General features: G+C 41.1%; 1 protein-coding gene across 1 annotated transcript in view; it reads right to left on the minus strand.

The window, feature by feature from the left end:
• The window catches only part of NALCN (sodium leak channel, non-selective), a 302,068-nt gene that overhangs the window by 24,969 nt on the left and 261,173 nt on the right, over positions 1–15,926 (minus strand). Inside the window, exons 28-33 of the mRNA XM_027557923.1 lie at positions 14,093–14,199; positions 6,081–6,201; positions 5,893–5,991; positions 1,716–1,809; positions 1,094–1,200; positions 814–888 (exon numbers count right to left, since the gene is read on the minus strand). Of these exons, the coding sequence (XP_027413724.1) occupies positions 814–888; positions 1,094–1,200; positions 1,716–1,809; positions 5,893–5,991; positions 6,081–6,201; positions 14,093–14,199 (603 nt within the window). The remainder of the gene's footprint in view (positions 1–813; positions 889–1,093; positions 1,201–1,715; positions 1,810–5,892; positions 5,992–6,080; positions 6,202–14,092; positions 14,200–15,926) is intronic.

Genomic DNA, 15,926 nt, shown 5'->3' on the forward strand with positions numbered 1-15,926 from the left:
CAGCCCACCAGGCTCCCCCGTCCCTGGGATTCTCCAGGCAAGAACACTGGAGTGGGTTGCCATTTCCTTCTCCAATGCATGAGAGTGAAAAGTGAAAGTGAAGTCGTTCAGTCGTGTCCGACTCTTAGCGACCCTATGGACCGCAGCCTAGCAGGCTCCTCCAGCCATAGGATTTTCCAGGCAAGAGTACTGGAGTGGGGTGCCATTGCCTTCTCCAATAAATACACACATATATGCAAATCTATATTCTCCACACTCTTTTCTCCTTCTTTTATGAAGAAGGACACTAGTTCTGACTAGTTAGACTAGTTCTGATAGCAGGACATTTTTCTTCCTCAAGTAAAAGGCCATAGATTTTGGGAAACATCAAGCGGTACAGGGTGAAAAAAAAAATCTGCTTGCTTTTCAAAGAGGACTGCACTGGAAACTGATGTGATATGGGCCATATATTCAAATAATCTTGCCTGGGCCAACTCCCTTTGCCACCACATTGCAATTTGAGTCCCTGAATGATGTTGGTTCGTGCCGTTCACTATAAGTATTGGAACTCACCTAACTAGACAGGCTGCCGTTCAGATACAACAATCAACAGCAGTCAGCAATTCTTGTAGTTAGAAAAAAATGGAAATATAAAGTGAAGTGTTTGTTCAAGCTAGAACAGCCTGAAAAGGAAATATTCTAAGAGCATGCCATTCCCTTCCCTCTAAGAGGACTTCAAAAGCCATGGAACACATAGCAGAAAGGAAGTGCCCCTGAAGGAGGAGATTGTTGAGAAGGTGTGCTGTGGACCCCGGCTCCAGCTGACCCATGTACCTCCAGAACAAAGATGAACGTGAAGACGACCGACATGGTGGCCAGAGGGACAGTCACCGGGTCCTCGACGTCCCACTGGAACAGAAACAGCATTCAGGTCTGTGTCCGTATCCATCAACACAGGAACACTCGCCCCTCCTCCTCCCATCTGAACACAATTGCGAATTTTAATTTTTTATAAATGCAGACTGTAACTGGACATGGCTGCCTGAAATGTTCTTGGACCCACCGATGAGTAAACAATTTCACTCCCAGGGTCTTTAGGGGTGTAATAAAGTACCTTGACGGACAGCAACACCGACTGAGCCAGGACCAGTAATGCGATTGTCCTCTTAAAAAATGGATGCTGGGTTATGTCGTACATCTTAGCTCTAAAACCATCATTATCTGAAACAGAAAGGTTTAGGCAAGGGCCTTTTAGACATAGGTCACATTTACATTCTTGCCTTTCATTTTTCTTTAATGCTCATCTTAAAACCCATTACATTTTTTTTTTTTCTCCTACAGTTCAATCGCTTGTAAAGTGTTTTTCAGGAATGGCTGGGTCTGAATATTTAAAAAGACGGTGCATGAAGCCGTCTGTATTGGAAGGAGAAGCGCATCATTCAATTTCTGTCAGTTTAATACATTTCACTCACGTGTTTAAAAGGCAAGCACAAATATATTTTATTTAAAAATTCATTTTTTCATTAAGGCTTATCCTGAGAGCACTGAAGCATGGCCTTTGGGTGGTTGATTTTAATAGCCTACGGAGAGATCTGTAGTTTGGAGCCTGTTTCTATGTTAACTTATGCAGAACCGCCTAGTGGCCTCGCGATTATTATTTTAATTGAAATCTTAGACTCCTGGGGAATCAGGAACACTAGTGCCCAACATGAATAAAATCAGAGCATCTTTGATACCCGGGCGAGGTGGCAGATGAAGAGGCTGTGCTATCTTCAGTCGACTCTTCAAATCTTCCCATCTTCTCTGATCTACAGTCAGCAGAGCCGTCCCCTTAATAAACAAAGGAAAGCAGAGAGAGACCCTTTGTCGTGTGTTCCATGCCAAGGACACTGCAAACGGGCTGCTGCTACTCACAGGATGGACGTGGGTTTAAGACAAAGACATTCTTCCAGTACCGCAGTGGCTGGATAAACATGGTCAGAATTCTCACACGTGTTCTTGAGAGGAATTCCAGAAAGGAAGGGCCGTGGGATTAGAGAACATTCAGCAGCCTTCAGCTGGCATCTTTGAACATGTATGAGACTCAGGTTTGGGAAAAATCTAAAGAAGGTTTTCAATATGATTTTATTTCCAAAAAGGGGTACTTACTCTAACAGTGGTTAGTTCCCTTCCCTTTCGTTGGAGAAAATGCTGCAGCGACATGACAGCTTGTCAAAGCTTCTGCTTCTGGTTAAGGCTATTGTGTCTTTTGAGAAATCATTCTGATATATGCCATCGTGAGACTTTATTTTTAAGTGGTTTGAGGTCAGAGAATTTAGATCTTTAAGAAATTAGCCTTGTGACAACCGATTAATGAGATCGGATATTGTTATGTAACAGAGCACTTTATTACAACGCACATGAATTTATTATGTCACATTTCATTACATTATATTATAAAGACAGAAGTATAATTTAAGAACCTCTGGAGGAGGGCATGGCAACCCACTCCAGTATTCTTGCCTAGAGAATCCCACGGAGAAAGGAGCCTGGCCGGCTGCAGTCTACAGGGGGGCAAAGAATTGGACACGACTGAAGCGACTGAGCGCTCATGCATAATTTAAGAAACTGGGAAAAACACCTTCCCGCTCCCATCGTGCCTTACCTGACACCAAGCTAACGGTCCCTGAGGGGCACCCTTCTCACTGCATCTTCAGACTTTTGACACTTACGTGTGCATACATAAAAATGTGTTTGTTTTGAATTTTAAAAATTATGTAATGGTATTCTACGTCTGGTAACTTATGTAGTTTTGTTTTTATCTTCATTGAACATTATGTTTTCCATACAACTAGATACTAGATCTGATTAGTTTATGTTAACCGCTCACATCATATCCCACTGTACACATCTGTCAGAAGTTATCATTTTAGGCTTACAGACTATAAACAATGCTGCCATGAAGACATGTGTACTGTTTCATGGGAAACGTCTTGTTCTGTGCTCAATCTCTAAGAGAGGAACTGCTGCGGTCTAGAAGTTTTCGTATTTCCACATTTACCAGAGATTTCCAAAAGAGCAATAATCAACAACATTGGTTTCAATCTACAAGTGTTCCCATTTCCTTATATTCTGGCCCGTACTTGACTTTATCAGATATTTTAATTTGGAAATCTGATGAGTGTGAAATGTATCTGATATAGCTTTAATATTAATGAGATGAAACATTTTAATATGTATAAATGGTGATTCCCATGTGTTCCTTTGAGAATTGCCTGTTCATATTCTTTGCTCATTTTTGTATTTGGATATTACTTTTAATGTTTTGTAGAAATTCTTAATATATCCTGGATACTAATCTTTGGTCAGGTATGTGAATTATAAATATTTTCTCAGCTTTATTTTTTAAAATTTTGCTTAATATGTCCTTCATCATTCAGAAACTTTTCCTTTTAATATAATCTGACTTGTAAATTTTTTTTTCTATATGGATTTCACTTTGTGGTTAATGTCAAGAACTCTACAACTATTCCAGGGTCAAAAGCAGATTCTCCATGGTTTAAAAATGGTTTAAATTTTGTTTTTCATAGTTGGGTCTTTCATTGATCTGGAATTCATTTTTGAGTATGCTGTAGGGCAGGAATCTCAGTTTCTGAGACCTAGACAGTCAGTCAGTTACCTCAGCATCACTATGGGTAGTCTTATCTTGCCACTGACCTGTGCTACTTCTGTTCCATATACACATGGTCTCTCCTAGGGCTCTGTGTTCTATTCTGAAAGCCTAACTTTCATCCCTGTAACACTGACAACGCTATTTTACTTACATGGCTTGCTTTTCCACATTTTTGTTCACGCTTACCTCTGCCCGAGGCTTATCAATCTAATTTAGTGTAACAAACCAGCTTTTACCATTCTTGGGCTTTTCTATAAGTTACTTTGGGTTCAATACCATTAATTTCTGTTCATATGTTTGTTATTTTCTTCCTCTCATTTTCTTCTATCTCACTTTGTTACTCTGGTTATAATTTATTGATTTGTATATTTGGCACATTAATATTTGATATTTCTCTAATATGTACATGTAAGTACATTTCCATCTAATTACTGATTTATATATACCTTGTGAGTTTTTATGTTATTTTTATAAACAATTTATCTAAAGGCTTTGAGATTTTCTATCACAAAAAACAATCTTTCCTAAAAGGTTCACATAATTGAGAAATTTACATCTCTAATGAACTGATCATGTTTTTAATGTCTGTTATACAGTTTCTTCCATTTTTCCCTTTTCCTAAGAGCCCATCTGAGCTGACATCCACTCTCTGTTCTCTCAGGCCAAGAGGTTTCTTTCTTTCTTCCTTCCAAACATCAATATAGCCAAGACCTCTGGTTATTCTGCTTACTTCAGCCATTCCTCTAAGTTCAAGGGCTGCAATTAATTATGCACCTGCCTTCACTTACTGGATATTTTATGTTGTTTCATTTATGTAACTGAATCGAACCGAATTCATCTGCAATCAGATCTACTTGCTCAGAGGGCCTGGGAAGGTGTTCTGGGCAAGCAGTCCCTAATCTCTGTCAACTGACTCATTAACTTCAGCCTGGGTTTTGGAATTCTCAGTGTCTGCTCCCTGGCATGGCTCAAAGGCATCTAAAAAGATCCATTGTCCTCTTCCCATGTGATATCAAATGGAACACACGGTAGGGCTTAAAGAAACTCACTTATGAATGTGGGAACGTAAAACAGGGGGCTGGGCCAAATGATCTCTATTTTTCTCTCTCTCTAAATTCCATGTTTCCATGAGCTGGAGTATCATTGGAGGCCAGAGAGGAGATTTTCAAGTGGTACCCTTTGAAAGGTGGAACGAAATGACATCCTCATTAGGCAGACATCAAAGGTGGCAATTGGCTGAGTCGCTGGTACCACACACGTGGAGAGCCTGGGGGGACGTGAGTGAGACAGTCCACGTGCAGTGATGCAAACCAAAGGGCCCTGAAGTGAAGGCATGCAAACCGGTCCCAGCTATGAGTGATGAGGAACGGCCTGGTTCGAGGCAGGTAAGTCTAGCTTTAATTCAATGCAGAGCAACAGGCGACATTTTCACACCCTTGAACGACCTGTCAGTAATGGGCTGACATGTAATGGGCCCCACTGCTGAATCCTGGCCCCATCGTCTACTCTTTCCAAACCCCTACACAATGGTTTCACCCCTCTAGTCTGCATTTTAGAGTTGTGAGACTTGAGACATGCCCGTGGAAAACCTCAGTGATTCCAGAGGAAGATCCACCCTAATCGAACAGAGGACATCGCAGCCACGTCCAGAAGAACGACAGGCAACGTTTCTCCCAAACTCTTTTTGCCAGGAAACTACACTTGCTATTTTCCCTTTGTGAGCTCTTGTACTGCTCATTAGAGCTGCTAGAAACTCAGCATGCATCCCGAACTCATAAAGGATGCAAAGTTTTCTGTGAAATCAGACAAATCTTCCTTTTATCCTAGGAATTAGGATTTCAAAACTTCTACTGCAAGTCCCCACCCACACCCATCAAAATTCTGAGTTCACCTACAGACTCACCAAGAAGCATCCAATTTACATTTTGTGAAAGTAATATAACCTGCAATCAGTGCTTTGGTTTCAGCTATTGTATTTTAATAACTCGCCTCGCAGCCTTTCAATTCGGACAATAGGAGATGAGCTTTCTCAGTCCCAGGGAAATTAATGACACCCTTACCAAAAGAGAAGATTTAGCAAGAGAATCCTGCTCTTCAATACTGTGCCTGAAAGGCAGCAATGAGGTAGCTTGTAAAATAGTTATGGAGATTATTTACACCAGTCACATCACAGTTTAAGGCGACTTCGTGCCGGGTACGAAAAACAAAGTGAGCTGCTAGGAAAGAATAAACCCTGCAGAATTCAAACCAAGAATTCTTACCTTGTTTTCATTGAAATTAGCAATAACCACTCCAACAAAAAGGGTCAGTCCAATCATGCAACCCAGGAATACAAAAACATGAATATAGATTCCATGCATCTGTATAAACGGAAAAAAAAATACGGTTATCCATCAAAGCCAACGAAAGCAGCTGTGGTCTCTTTCAAAGGATTCCAGTGCGTGCTTACCGGCCCCACACGATGAATAATAACGTCCCTCACTTCCACCCAGCCTTTCAAGGACAGAACTTCAAACAACGCCAGCATTGCATTGCCCACGTTGTCAAAGTTAAAGTTCCGAGGATTTGCCCTGTGGGTCAGAAAGAGGAATGTTCCCGTGATAGTCTGCAGAGAAGCACCCTGAGGCAGTATCTATAACTCTCTCTACTCTTGGGTGCAAAGTGTACCTGGCATTTGGAAGGGAGGGTAGGTGATGTTCGATTACTAACTCATTAACAATGCACCACCATGTTAGAATTTATTATGCACTTAATTGTTAGGTAATGGGGAGGTGTTCTCAACCCAAAAGGACAAAACACTCTGTGACTACAAGCTCCAGAGGGTCTGCAATGTTTTGGGCTAGTCCTGATTATACTGGGGACTGGTTAGAACTCGTGCAGGAAAGCCTTACAAAGGGGCGCTGGAGTCTGGATGTGAATTTTGGGATAGTTTTACATTAGAAAACCTTTCTAAAGGCATAGATTACAAATGCTGCTGTTAGTACAGAAAGTGTAAAATGAGTTGAATTTGGCCACTTGATTTTATTCTTTGTCATCACGGGAGCAGCAAGCTGTGACCCAGTGGTGCTCTGGGGGTCCTGGGGGTGGTATCGAGCCTGTGGACTTTATCTCTCATTAACTCCGAGAGACTCAACGGATACTACTTATAGACCCCAGTGTTGTTTATACCCGCAGTTAACGTCTGATTTCTAAAACTATTTGGCCCCTCTATTCTGGGTGTGTGTGTGGGGCGGGCGGTTCTGGGCAATGTCTCATTTCCTGTTTTTCTGACACATGTATACTTTTCTCACTAATATCTCTACTATACTGCATCTCCGCCCTCCCCCCACCCCCATTCATTATAGGTCTTAGCCAACAGTTTCATTAACAGAAGAAAATTTTAGTGTTTTTTTCCCCTTTTCTGAGGTTATTTTAAATAATTAAAATATTTAGACAACTACATGCTGGAAAATCCTGACTACCATCACATTTCCTGGATTTGATGAATTGAGCTCAGGATGACTGAATTGAGTATACCTACTGAAGCCTAGCTAGACTGTATTTTGATAATTTTTCTTTTTTGCTAGCACATTTATCAAAAGTTAACCTTCATAGAAGGCCAACACTCTTGGGGGAATCTGGTTTAATATTTTTCTACCAGAGACAGTCATGAGATATACTTTTATAAGTTTATTTTTTTAATGCTAAATATGTGGGAATCCAAAAAGAAAACATAAAGCTAAAAATGATTTGTTTTTAAAGGTTTAGAGCTGATTGCTATATCAGCTTTTTTTCCATGTAATAAAAAAAAAAAAGCCCCACTCGGAAATACACATTTTGGGATTCTGATTTGTACTTTTTAAGTATGAAAGTACAGGCATATTCTCTTAGATTTTTCCAACACTCTTTTCTTTTGGCGTTTTAATTTTTATAGCAGACAGGAGCAGTAAGGATTCTACAGATGCCAGAATTTTCTTGAATAAGGATTTGGAAAAAAAACACACAACAAAATGAGTCAGCTCTCAGATCTGATGTCAAACTTTCTTACCCCTCCATTTTCTTTATGTAAGAAGTGCTTTCTAAGCTGAATTTGTAGCAACCCAAGCTACTTTTATATTCTAAATCTTTTAGAAGTTAGAATATATTAAAATATACTTTTAGGCTAAAACAAGAAAAATAAAATGGAAGATCATAGATTTAAATCACTGGAAGACTAAATAACATTTAAAAAGTCCCAGTTTCAATCATATAAGCTATCTGTTTATGCTGTGTTCCTGATACTAAAAGTGGAAAGTTTGAGACCTCACCAACAGAGGACTTCAACAAATCCCAAGCACAATCCATTATTGTCAGTTTTTCTGTGGTCCTTTTGTTTTCTTTTCTGGTTAATTTCTAAAAGCTTATAATCCCCTGATGCTGGGAAAGATTGAGGGCAAGAGGAGAAGTCAACAGAGGATGAGATGGTTGGATGGCATCATGGACTTAACAGACGTGAGTTTGAGCAAACTCCAGGAGATAGTGAAGGACAGGGAAGCCTGGCGTGCTGCAGTCCCCGGGGTTACAAGGAATCGGACACGACTTAGCGACTGAACAACAGCAAAATCTTGTCCATCCAATTCAGGAAATGAAGAATCAGTTCTGACTCACAATCTGGTCAGTTTTGTACCCCCTGGTGACAAATGCTCCAAGGATCCCAGGTCATGATAAGGAGAGTTGTTCTCCCCTGGGAACATGGAGATGCCTCGGAGGAGAGGAATTTAGCCTCTGCCCTGGGATGTGAAGATGCTGCGAATGGTGCTGTCCAGAATGGTACCTGGTTATCTGACACATCTCTGCCTTTTACTCTAAAGACATCCGAAACTTGTACTTCTTGGAATGCAGGCTTCCGTTTTTGCCTTGCTCTTTGGTAACAGCCCTTTGAATTCACTCAGCCAGCAACCGTCTAACCTCTGCCTCGCTCCTCCCTCCCACCTGCCCGTGGCTCCTCCCCCTTCCACCCGCCTAATTCCTATCCACCCTTCAGGAGTGAACTGAGTGTCTTCTCTTTTCGGTCCTTCTCCTTGGTCCAGTCATAATCTGAGTTAGGTACTTCTCCTGCTACTGCACCCTTCGCCTCTCCTTACCTTAGAATCCAAGGCTGATACACCAGCCTTTTATTATCTTTAGCCTGATAATCAGTTTCTTTAAAACTGAAAACTTAAGCCTCGGGACCTCCCTGGTGGTCCCGTGGTTAAGAATCCGCCTGCCTGTGGGGGGACACTGGTTCGATCTCTGATCCGGGAAGATCCCACACGCTGCGGTGTAACTGAGACCCTGCGCCGCAACTACGGAACCCACGTGCCTAGAGCCGGTGCTCTGCAACGGGAAGTCCATGTAGCGCAACTCGAGAAAGCGCCCGCGCGGCAAGGAAGACCCAGCACAGCCAGAAAGAACTGATTAAACAATGAAAAAAACAAACAAGAAACTTAAGCCTCAAGGCCCCTCCTTGGCCAAGGCCCCTTCTAAGATTCAGGAAGGGCCAGGGAATTGAGTTTGCATACTCAAACGTTTCTGTTAAATTTAACAAAGCAACGCCGTTTTACACTCTTTTTCTTAGAAAGTGAAAGTGAAGTCGCTCAGTCGTGTCCGACTCTTAGCGATCTCATGGACTGCAGCCCATCAGGCTCCTCCGTCCATGGGATTTTCCAGGCAAGAGTACTGGAGTGGGTTGCCATTGCCTTCTCCGAGAGCATACCCAAATTGTTGGAGGCTTAGACTCCACAGACATCTGATCTTTTTCTCCTAGAATATATCACCGTGTGATCTGAAATTGCCTAGAGGTAAACTTCTGGTGAACTTCAGGTGAATTTAGGCGCTTATTTATGCAGCATTAAAACCTCAGCATATTGTATTAAACCATTTTGATTTTATTTCCTGTTCTCCACTAGACTTCAAGGTTTTAAGGGTCTGAGATCATAGCTTGTCCCCAGTGACAGCGTAATACCTGGAGAAGAGTAAACAGTAAATATATTTATTGCAAAACTGAGCACTTTGTTGACTTCTCTTTCATGCATTTCATTTTCCTAAGTCCCAGATCTCTGCTTAAAACAAAATATACAATATTTATAATATATATGTTTAATCCTTTTTACCAAGGTAATTTTTATCTCATCAAGTCTAAGTGATTCAGAAGAAGATGAATGTATTCATCTGAAGAGAGAATGCAGAAACCAGACTGTCTCCTGAATTAGCTATGCATATTTATATCCTAATTATAATTATCAAAACATTCCTCTAGCCCAATTCTGAGATACGTTATTTTCTTAATCATAAATTAGTCAATATAAAATTACAAAAATGTCAGCTGCTAACTCTTGATGAGATTATTAGAGAAAGAAAATATGTGAAAACTTTAACGGTTACAAGTTGACATTTATTTGATGAAAGATTTATATTTCGCTAAAACTCACCCAAGTTATTATATTCTGAACAAATGGGAAATAACTATTGTGATAATGTCAAGAGATGTCTCTCTGTTTATGCTTTTAAAATGCCATTGAACTTGAAGTCCTTAATAGTAACTTGCAGTCCTTAATAGTAACTTGCATGCTGCTGCTGCTGCTGCTGCTAAGTCGCTTCAGTCGTGTTCGCCTCTGTGCGACCCCATAGACAGCAGCCCACCAGGCTCCCCCGTCCCTGGGATTCCCCAGGTAAGAACGCTGGAGTGGGTTGCCATTTCCTTCTCCAATGCATGAAAGTGAAAAGGGAAAGTGAAGTCTCTCAGTTGTGTCTGACTCTTAGCGACCCCATGGACTGCAGCCTACCAGGCTCCTCCGCCCATGGGATTTTCCAGGCAAGAGTACTGGAGCGGGGTGCCGTTGCCTTCTCCATAAAACATTATATTTCAATTAGCTGATTTTAAAATCATAGAGAGCTGGTTTTATGGAACAGGGTGAACACCATAGGGTACTACCAGAAATGGCTTACTCTCCTCCCAACACTATCTTCCAGTGTATTCTATTCCTTTCCTGACATCTTACATGCATGCTTGTTAAGTCACTTCAGTCATGTCTGACTCTGAGACCCCATGGACTGTAGCCCATCAGGCTCGTCTGTCTGTGGGACTTTCCAGGGAAGAATACTGGAGTGGGTTGCCATTTCCTACTCCACTCTCTTGCAGTGGAGCAGGGGCTCTAGGGCACCCGGGCTTCCCTGGTTGCAGCGTGTGGGCTCAGCAGTGTGACGCACAGGCACACGGCCCTGTGCAGCAGGCTTCCACCAAGAAGGCTCAGGTCAGGTGGCCCTCCTGTAGGGATGACATGGACCTCCACAAACACCAGACTACCTTGTCCTGCCAGCTGGCGAGAAGCAGCTTGCCCACAATAGCCTCTCTTCTTGCCATGCCAATCTCTGATAGCAGCTGGTCCTCCCGGGAGTGCTCACTTAACCTGGGTGGGGAGCACCCACCACCTTTCCCCATGGTGATGGGAGCTGAAGCCACAGCACTCTCTGCTCTTGACTTCATTCACTACCATAACATCATCTTTGAGTGCAGTGGTTTCCTTTACAGAAGCTGGGGGATGGACGTGGATAATGTTTTAGTAAGTTCTCCTGGGATTGAGCTAGTTGGTCTTTTTTAAAATGTCAGAATATTTTATCTTCTAGTGACCTCAGCCTTGAGACTTTAGCCAAAATTCCAAAACAGCAGGGGAAAAAACAAAAACAAAAACTGATGTTCTGATATAAATAAATTATTTAAGGTATAATAATGAGATTTCATCTCACAACAAAATAAACGTTTTGTGCTTCTTTAATTTTTTATGGTAATGTAAATTAGACGGCTTTTCCAGTTAACACTGGGATAAAGATATTCCCATGTGCTATATACTTCTCTACCCATGCTCAAACCTTATATCCGAAATTAATCTCTTTTCCCATAGTTCTTTGGTATTAGAAAAAACCAATATAAATTGTATTGAATTGTTTATGAAGGTGAAGTTCATGTTATAGGAATGCCAAAGCAGGTAATGATGAGTCCTAAGGGTATAACTGGGTGAAATCCTATTCCTTTTAAAGGGTTTTGACATTTAGTAGAGAACATCGATTGGACAAAACAGAGCAGTTGCTGTGGTTCACTCATTATTCTAAGAGGTAAAAATGAAATAAAGAGAAAACAGATAAGGATTTAAAAGGACAAATGAAGTTGACAGAGCCCTCAGTGTATCAGTGAAGCAGACTGAGAGATTCCATTCATAGTTGTTAGGAAAACGGATGAGAACAAAGGTACCAGGCACTTCCGGCTTTGATGTAAATGCTTTGAAAACTTATTTTCAAAAAAAAAATTTTTTTTTAGAGAGATACAATCGTGTTACTGATTATTCCCTTCCAGGGTTTCAATAACAAAATCCTTCAAAGGAAATGGGTTTTTAAAATTGAACTAGCTTTATGATTCAGGCTTCTCTACAACTGTTATGAGAACATCATATGAGAACATCTTCCTTAAAGATATGAAGTCAGGATGAGCTTAGTTTTGATTTGATTAACATTATTTTTAATTAACAATTAATATCTGAACAAGTTTGATAGAAAATCTTTTTTCTTTGAAGCCTCACTAATTTTTAAAATTTTTTAAATTTATTTTTATAGAAGTAAAGTTGCTTTACAATTGTGTTAGTTTCAGGTGCACAGCAAAGTGATTTCTATATATATAGCATATATATTCTCTATATTTTACATATAATTCTATATAAAATATTTCATATATATTCTTTATATAATTCTCTCTATATTCTATATGTAATTCTCTCTATATAGAATATATGTATTCTTTTTCAGATTTTTTTCTATTATAGCTATTATAAGATATTGACTATAGTTCCCGGTGTTCTACAGCACGTCCTTGTTATTTATCTATTTTATATACAGTAGTGTGTATCTGTTCATTCCAAACTTCTAATTTATCCTTCCCTCCCTTTTCGCCTTTGGTAACCATAAGCTGGTTTTCTATGCCTGTGAGTTTATTCCTGGTTTGTAAATAAGTTCATTTGTATCATTCATTTAGATTCTACAGTTAAGGGATAGTACATGTTCCTTGTCTTTCTCTGACTTATTTCGCTTAGGACAATAATCTCTAGGTCCATCCACGTTGCTGCAGATGGCACTATTTCCTTCTTTTCTGTAAGTCTCACTGATTTTTAAAGTGTGAATTCAGACACACACTTTAAGCTATTGGAAAGATTTTGCAGTGATTTCATTAGTTTCATGAAGCGATCTGGGACTTAAGTGTATTACTTGCTCTCTTACTTACTTTATTGCAGTTTTGCATCCTACTGTAATCCAGTGCTTTGCCTTGCATTACTTTTAAGTAACTCTTTAGTTTCATGCCATATTATGCTGCTTTAAAACCTTATACTAGAGATACCTACATATAACATGGATAGACCAAGAAGGCATTAGGCTAAGTGAACGTATTAGACAGAGAAAGACAAATACTGCATACTAGCACTTATATGTCGGAGGAGGCAATGGCACTCCACTCCAGTACTCTTGCCTGGGAAATCCCATGGACGGAGGAGCCTGGTAGGCTGCAGTCCATGGGGTCGCTAAGAGTCGGACACGACTGAGCGACTTCACTTTCCCTTTTCACTTTCATGCATTGGAGAAGGAAATGGCAACCCACTCCAGTGTTCTTGCCTGGAGAATCCCAGGGACGGGGGAGCCTGGTGGGCTGCTGTCTATGGGGTCGCACAGAGTCGGACACGACTGATGCGACGCAGCAGCAGCAGCAGCAGCAGCAGCGCGTATATGTGGACTCCAAAGGAGCAAAACGAAACCACTGACCCCCCAACGAAAGTCATAGAAAAAAGGGATCAGACTCATGACTACCAGAGGCAGGGATGGCTAGGCGGGGCAGGGAGTGGAGGAATGTGGGCAGAGGTACAAACTTCCTGTTTTAAGGAAAATAAATCCTAGGGCTGTAATGTACAATACGGGGACTATAGTTAACACCGCCGTATGATACACAGGGAAGCTGATAAGAGACTAGATCCTGAGGTCTCACCACAAAGAGAACTGTTTTTTTCTCTCTACTGGGTCTATGTGAGATGAAAAGTGAAAGTGAAAGTTGCTCAGTCGTGTCCGACCCTGTGCGACCCCATGGACTATACAGTCCATGGACTTCTCCAGGCCAGAATACTGGAGTGGGTAGCCTTTCCCTTCTACAGGGGGTCTTCCCAACCCAGGCATCAAACCCAGGTCTCCCTTATTGCAGGTGGATTCTTTACCAGCTGAGCCACATGGGAAGCCCATAAGAGATGATGGCTGTTAATTAAACCCACTGTGGTAATCGTTTTACAATACGTGTAAATCAAACCATCATACTGTATGCCTTAAGCTTATATAGTGACATGTGGCAATTATTTCTCAATAAAACTGGCAGGGGGGCTGGAAACCCTGATGCTGACAAATATAGCATTTTTCAGGATATTTTTCTGATATGCTTACCAAACACGGGGCACCCAAAATCCAGGTTTTTTCTCTCCAGGTCTTAATTTTAAATTTAAGTTCTTGGACACACTCACATTAATTCTGAATATTCCATTACAATCTTCCTAAAACGGGAAAAAAAAATAAAAGGATGAAGAGAGGAATCTGGTTAGAAAATGAATTCAGAAAAGATAAAAGATCAGCAACACTTTTAAAAAAATTTTTTTTATTATTTTATTTTTTAACTTTACCATATTGTATTGGTTTTGCCATATATCAAAATGAATCCGCCACAGGTATACATGTGTTCCCCATCCTGAACCCTCCACCCTCCTCCCTCCCCATACCATCCCTCTGGGTTGTCCCAGTGCACCAGCCCCAAGCATCCAGTACACTTTTTATACAGAACAACAGAGGTCTTCTATCTAACAACACAGATGTGCACAGCGACTCAGCTAGTAGTGATAAAGACTTCAGAGATAAGCAGGTGAAAGTTGATGCTAAGACTGTTTAGTAAGTGGCCAGTATTAACAAGTGAACTGACATTCTTCCAAGGAGAGATACACATAGCCAACGAGCACATGAAAGACACTCTGCAGCATCAGTCATGAAAGTGAAAGCTGCTCAGTCATGTCTGACTCTTTGCAACCCCATGGACTATACAGTCCGTGGAAGTTTCCAGGCCAGAATACTGGAGTGGGTAGCCTTTTCCTTCTCCAGGCAATCTTCCCAACCCAGGGGCTGAACCAGGGTTTCCTGCATTGCAGGTGGATTCTTTACCATCTGAGCTATGAGGGAAGCCCCCATTAGTCATGAGGGAAATTGAAATCAAAACCACAATGGAAAACCATTTCCTACTCACAAAGAAGGCTGTAATCAGGAAGTCAAACAATGATAGGCTTTGATGAGGACGTGCAGGAATTCTAATCCTTATACTACAGTTCTCAAACCCTGCTGGTGGATGGGAACTGGTGAAGCCACTTTGCAAACTAGTGTGGCAGGTCCTTTAAATGATTAAACTGAGAGCTACCGTATGAACCAGAAACTCTTCTCCTAGATATCTACCCAAGAGAAATGAAACATATATCCACATGCAAAGTTGTACACGAGTGTTTATATCATTATCATCATAAATAGCATTCTTTATAGTTGCCCAATGGTGGAAACAATTCACGTGTCCATCACTGAACAAATACATAAACACATGGGGTATAGCCACACAATGGAATGTAACTCAGCCATAACAATGATGCAGTACTGATAGATGCTACACGATGGATGAACCCTGAAGACATGATGCCAAGTGGAAGAACCCAGCCATCAAACATCACATGTTACATGATTCCAGCTGGAAACACGGCATCAACAGCACAAGCGTCATGACCTTTAAATGCGAGTTTATGATCCAGATGTTGGGGGTATGTAGTTCCCTCTTTCCCTTGAGTTTGTCTCTTCTTTTATAAAAGTGAACGGAAGATCCAAGGCAGAACTTGGATATCCCCTTCAACCACTGGCTCACTTGACCTTGGCGTCTTATGTGAGGACGAGAAAAGAACTCGTTCTGTTACAAAGACCCAGACTGTGTCTCGCTACACCAATTTCTTTTCAATTGTTCTGCTCGCTCTCAAAGGCCTTTGTAAAGGCTAAGTTTTCTTAGACTTTCCTTATGAGCTTTCCACAGAGGCCTCTTTGTTCTGGGAAAAAGGTTACATGCCTCGTGGTATGTGTGTGTCTGTCCGTCCACCGTGTTTCCTTGACCCCTACACAAGTCACCACCTTTTGGGCTGAGGCTCTTAGGCCATTATTACTCTATTGAGTCATCCAAGATTTCTACAAGATTCATCCTGAAAGT

Source organism: Bos indicus x Bos taurus, chromosome 12, assembly GCF_003369695.1.
Source record: "Bos indicus x Bos taurus breed Angus x Brahman F1 hybrid chromosome 12, Bos_hybrid_MaternalHap_v2.0, whole genome shotgun sequence".
NCBI classification, from domain to species: Eukaryota; Metazoa; Chordata; class Mammalia; order Artiodactyla; family Bovidae; genus Bos; species Bos indicus x Bos taurus.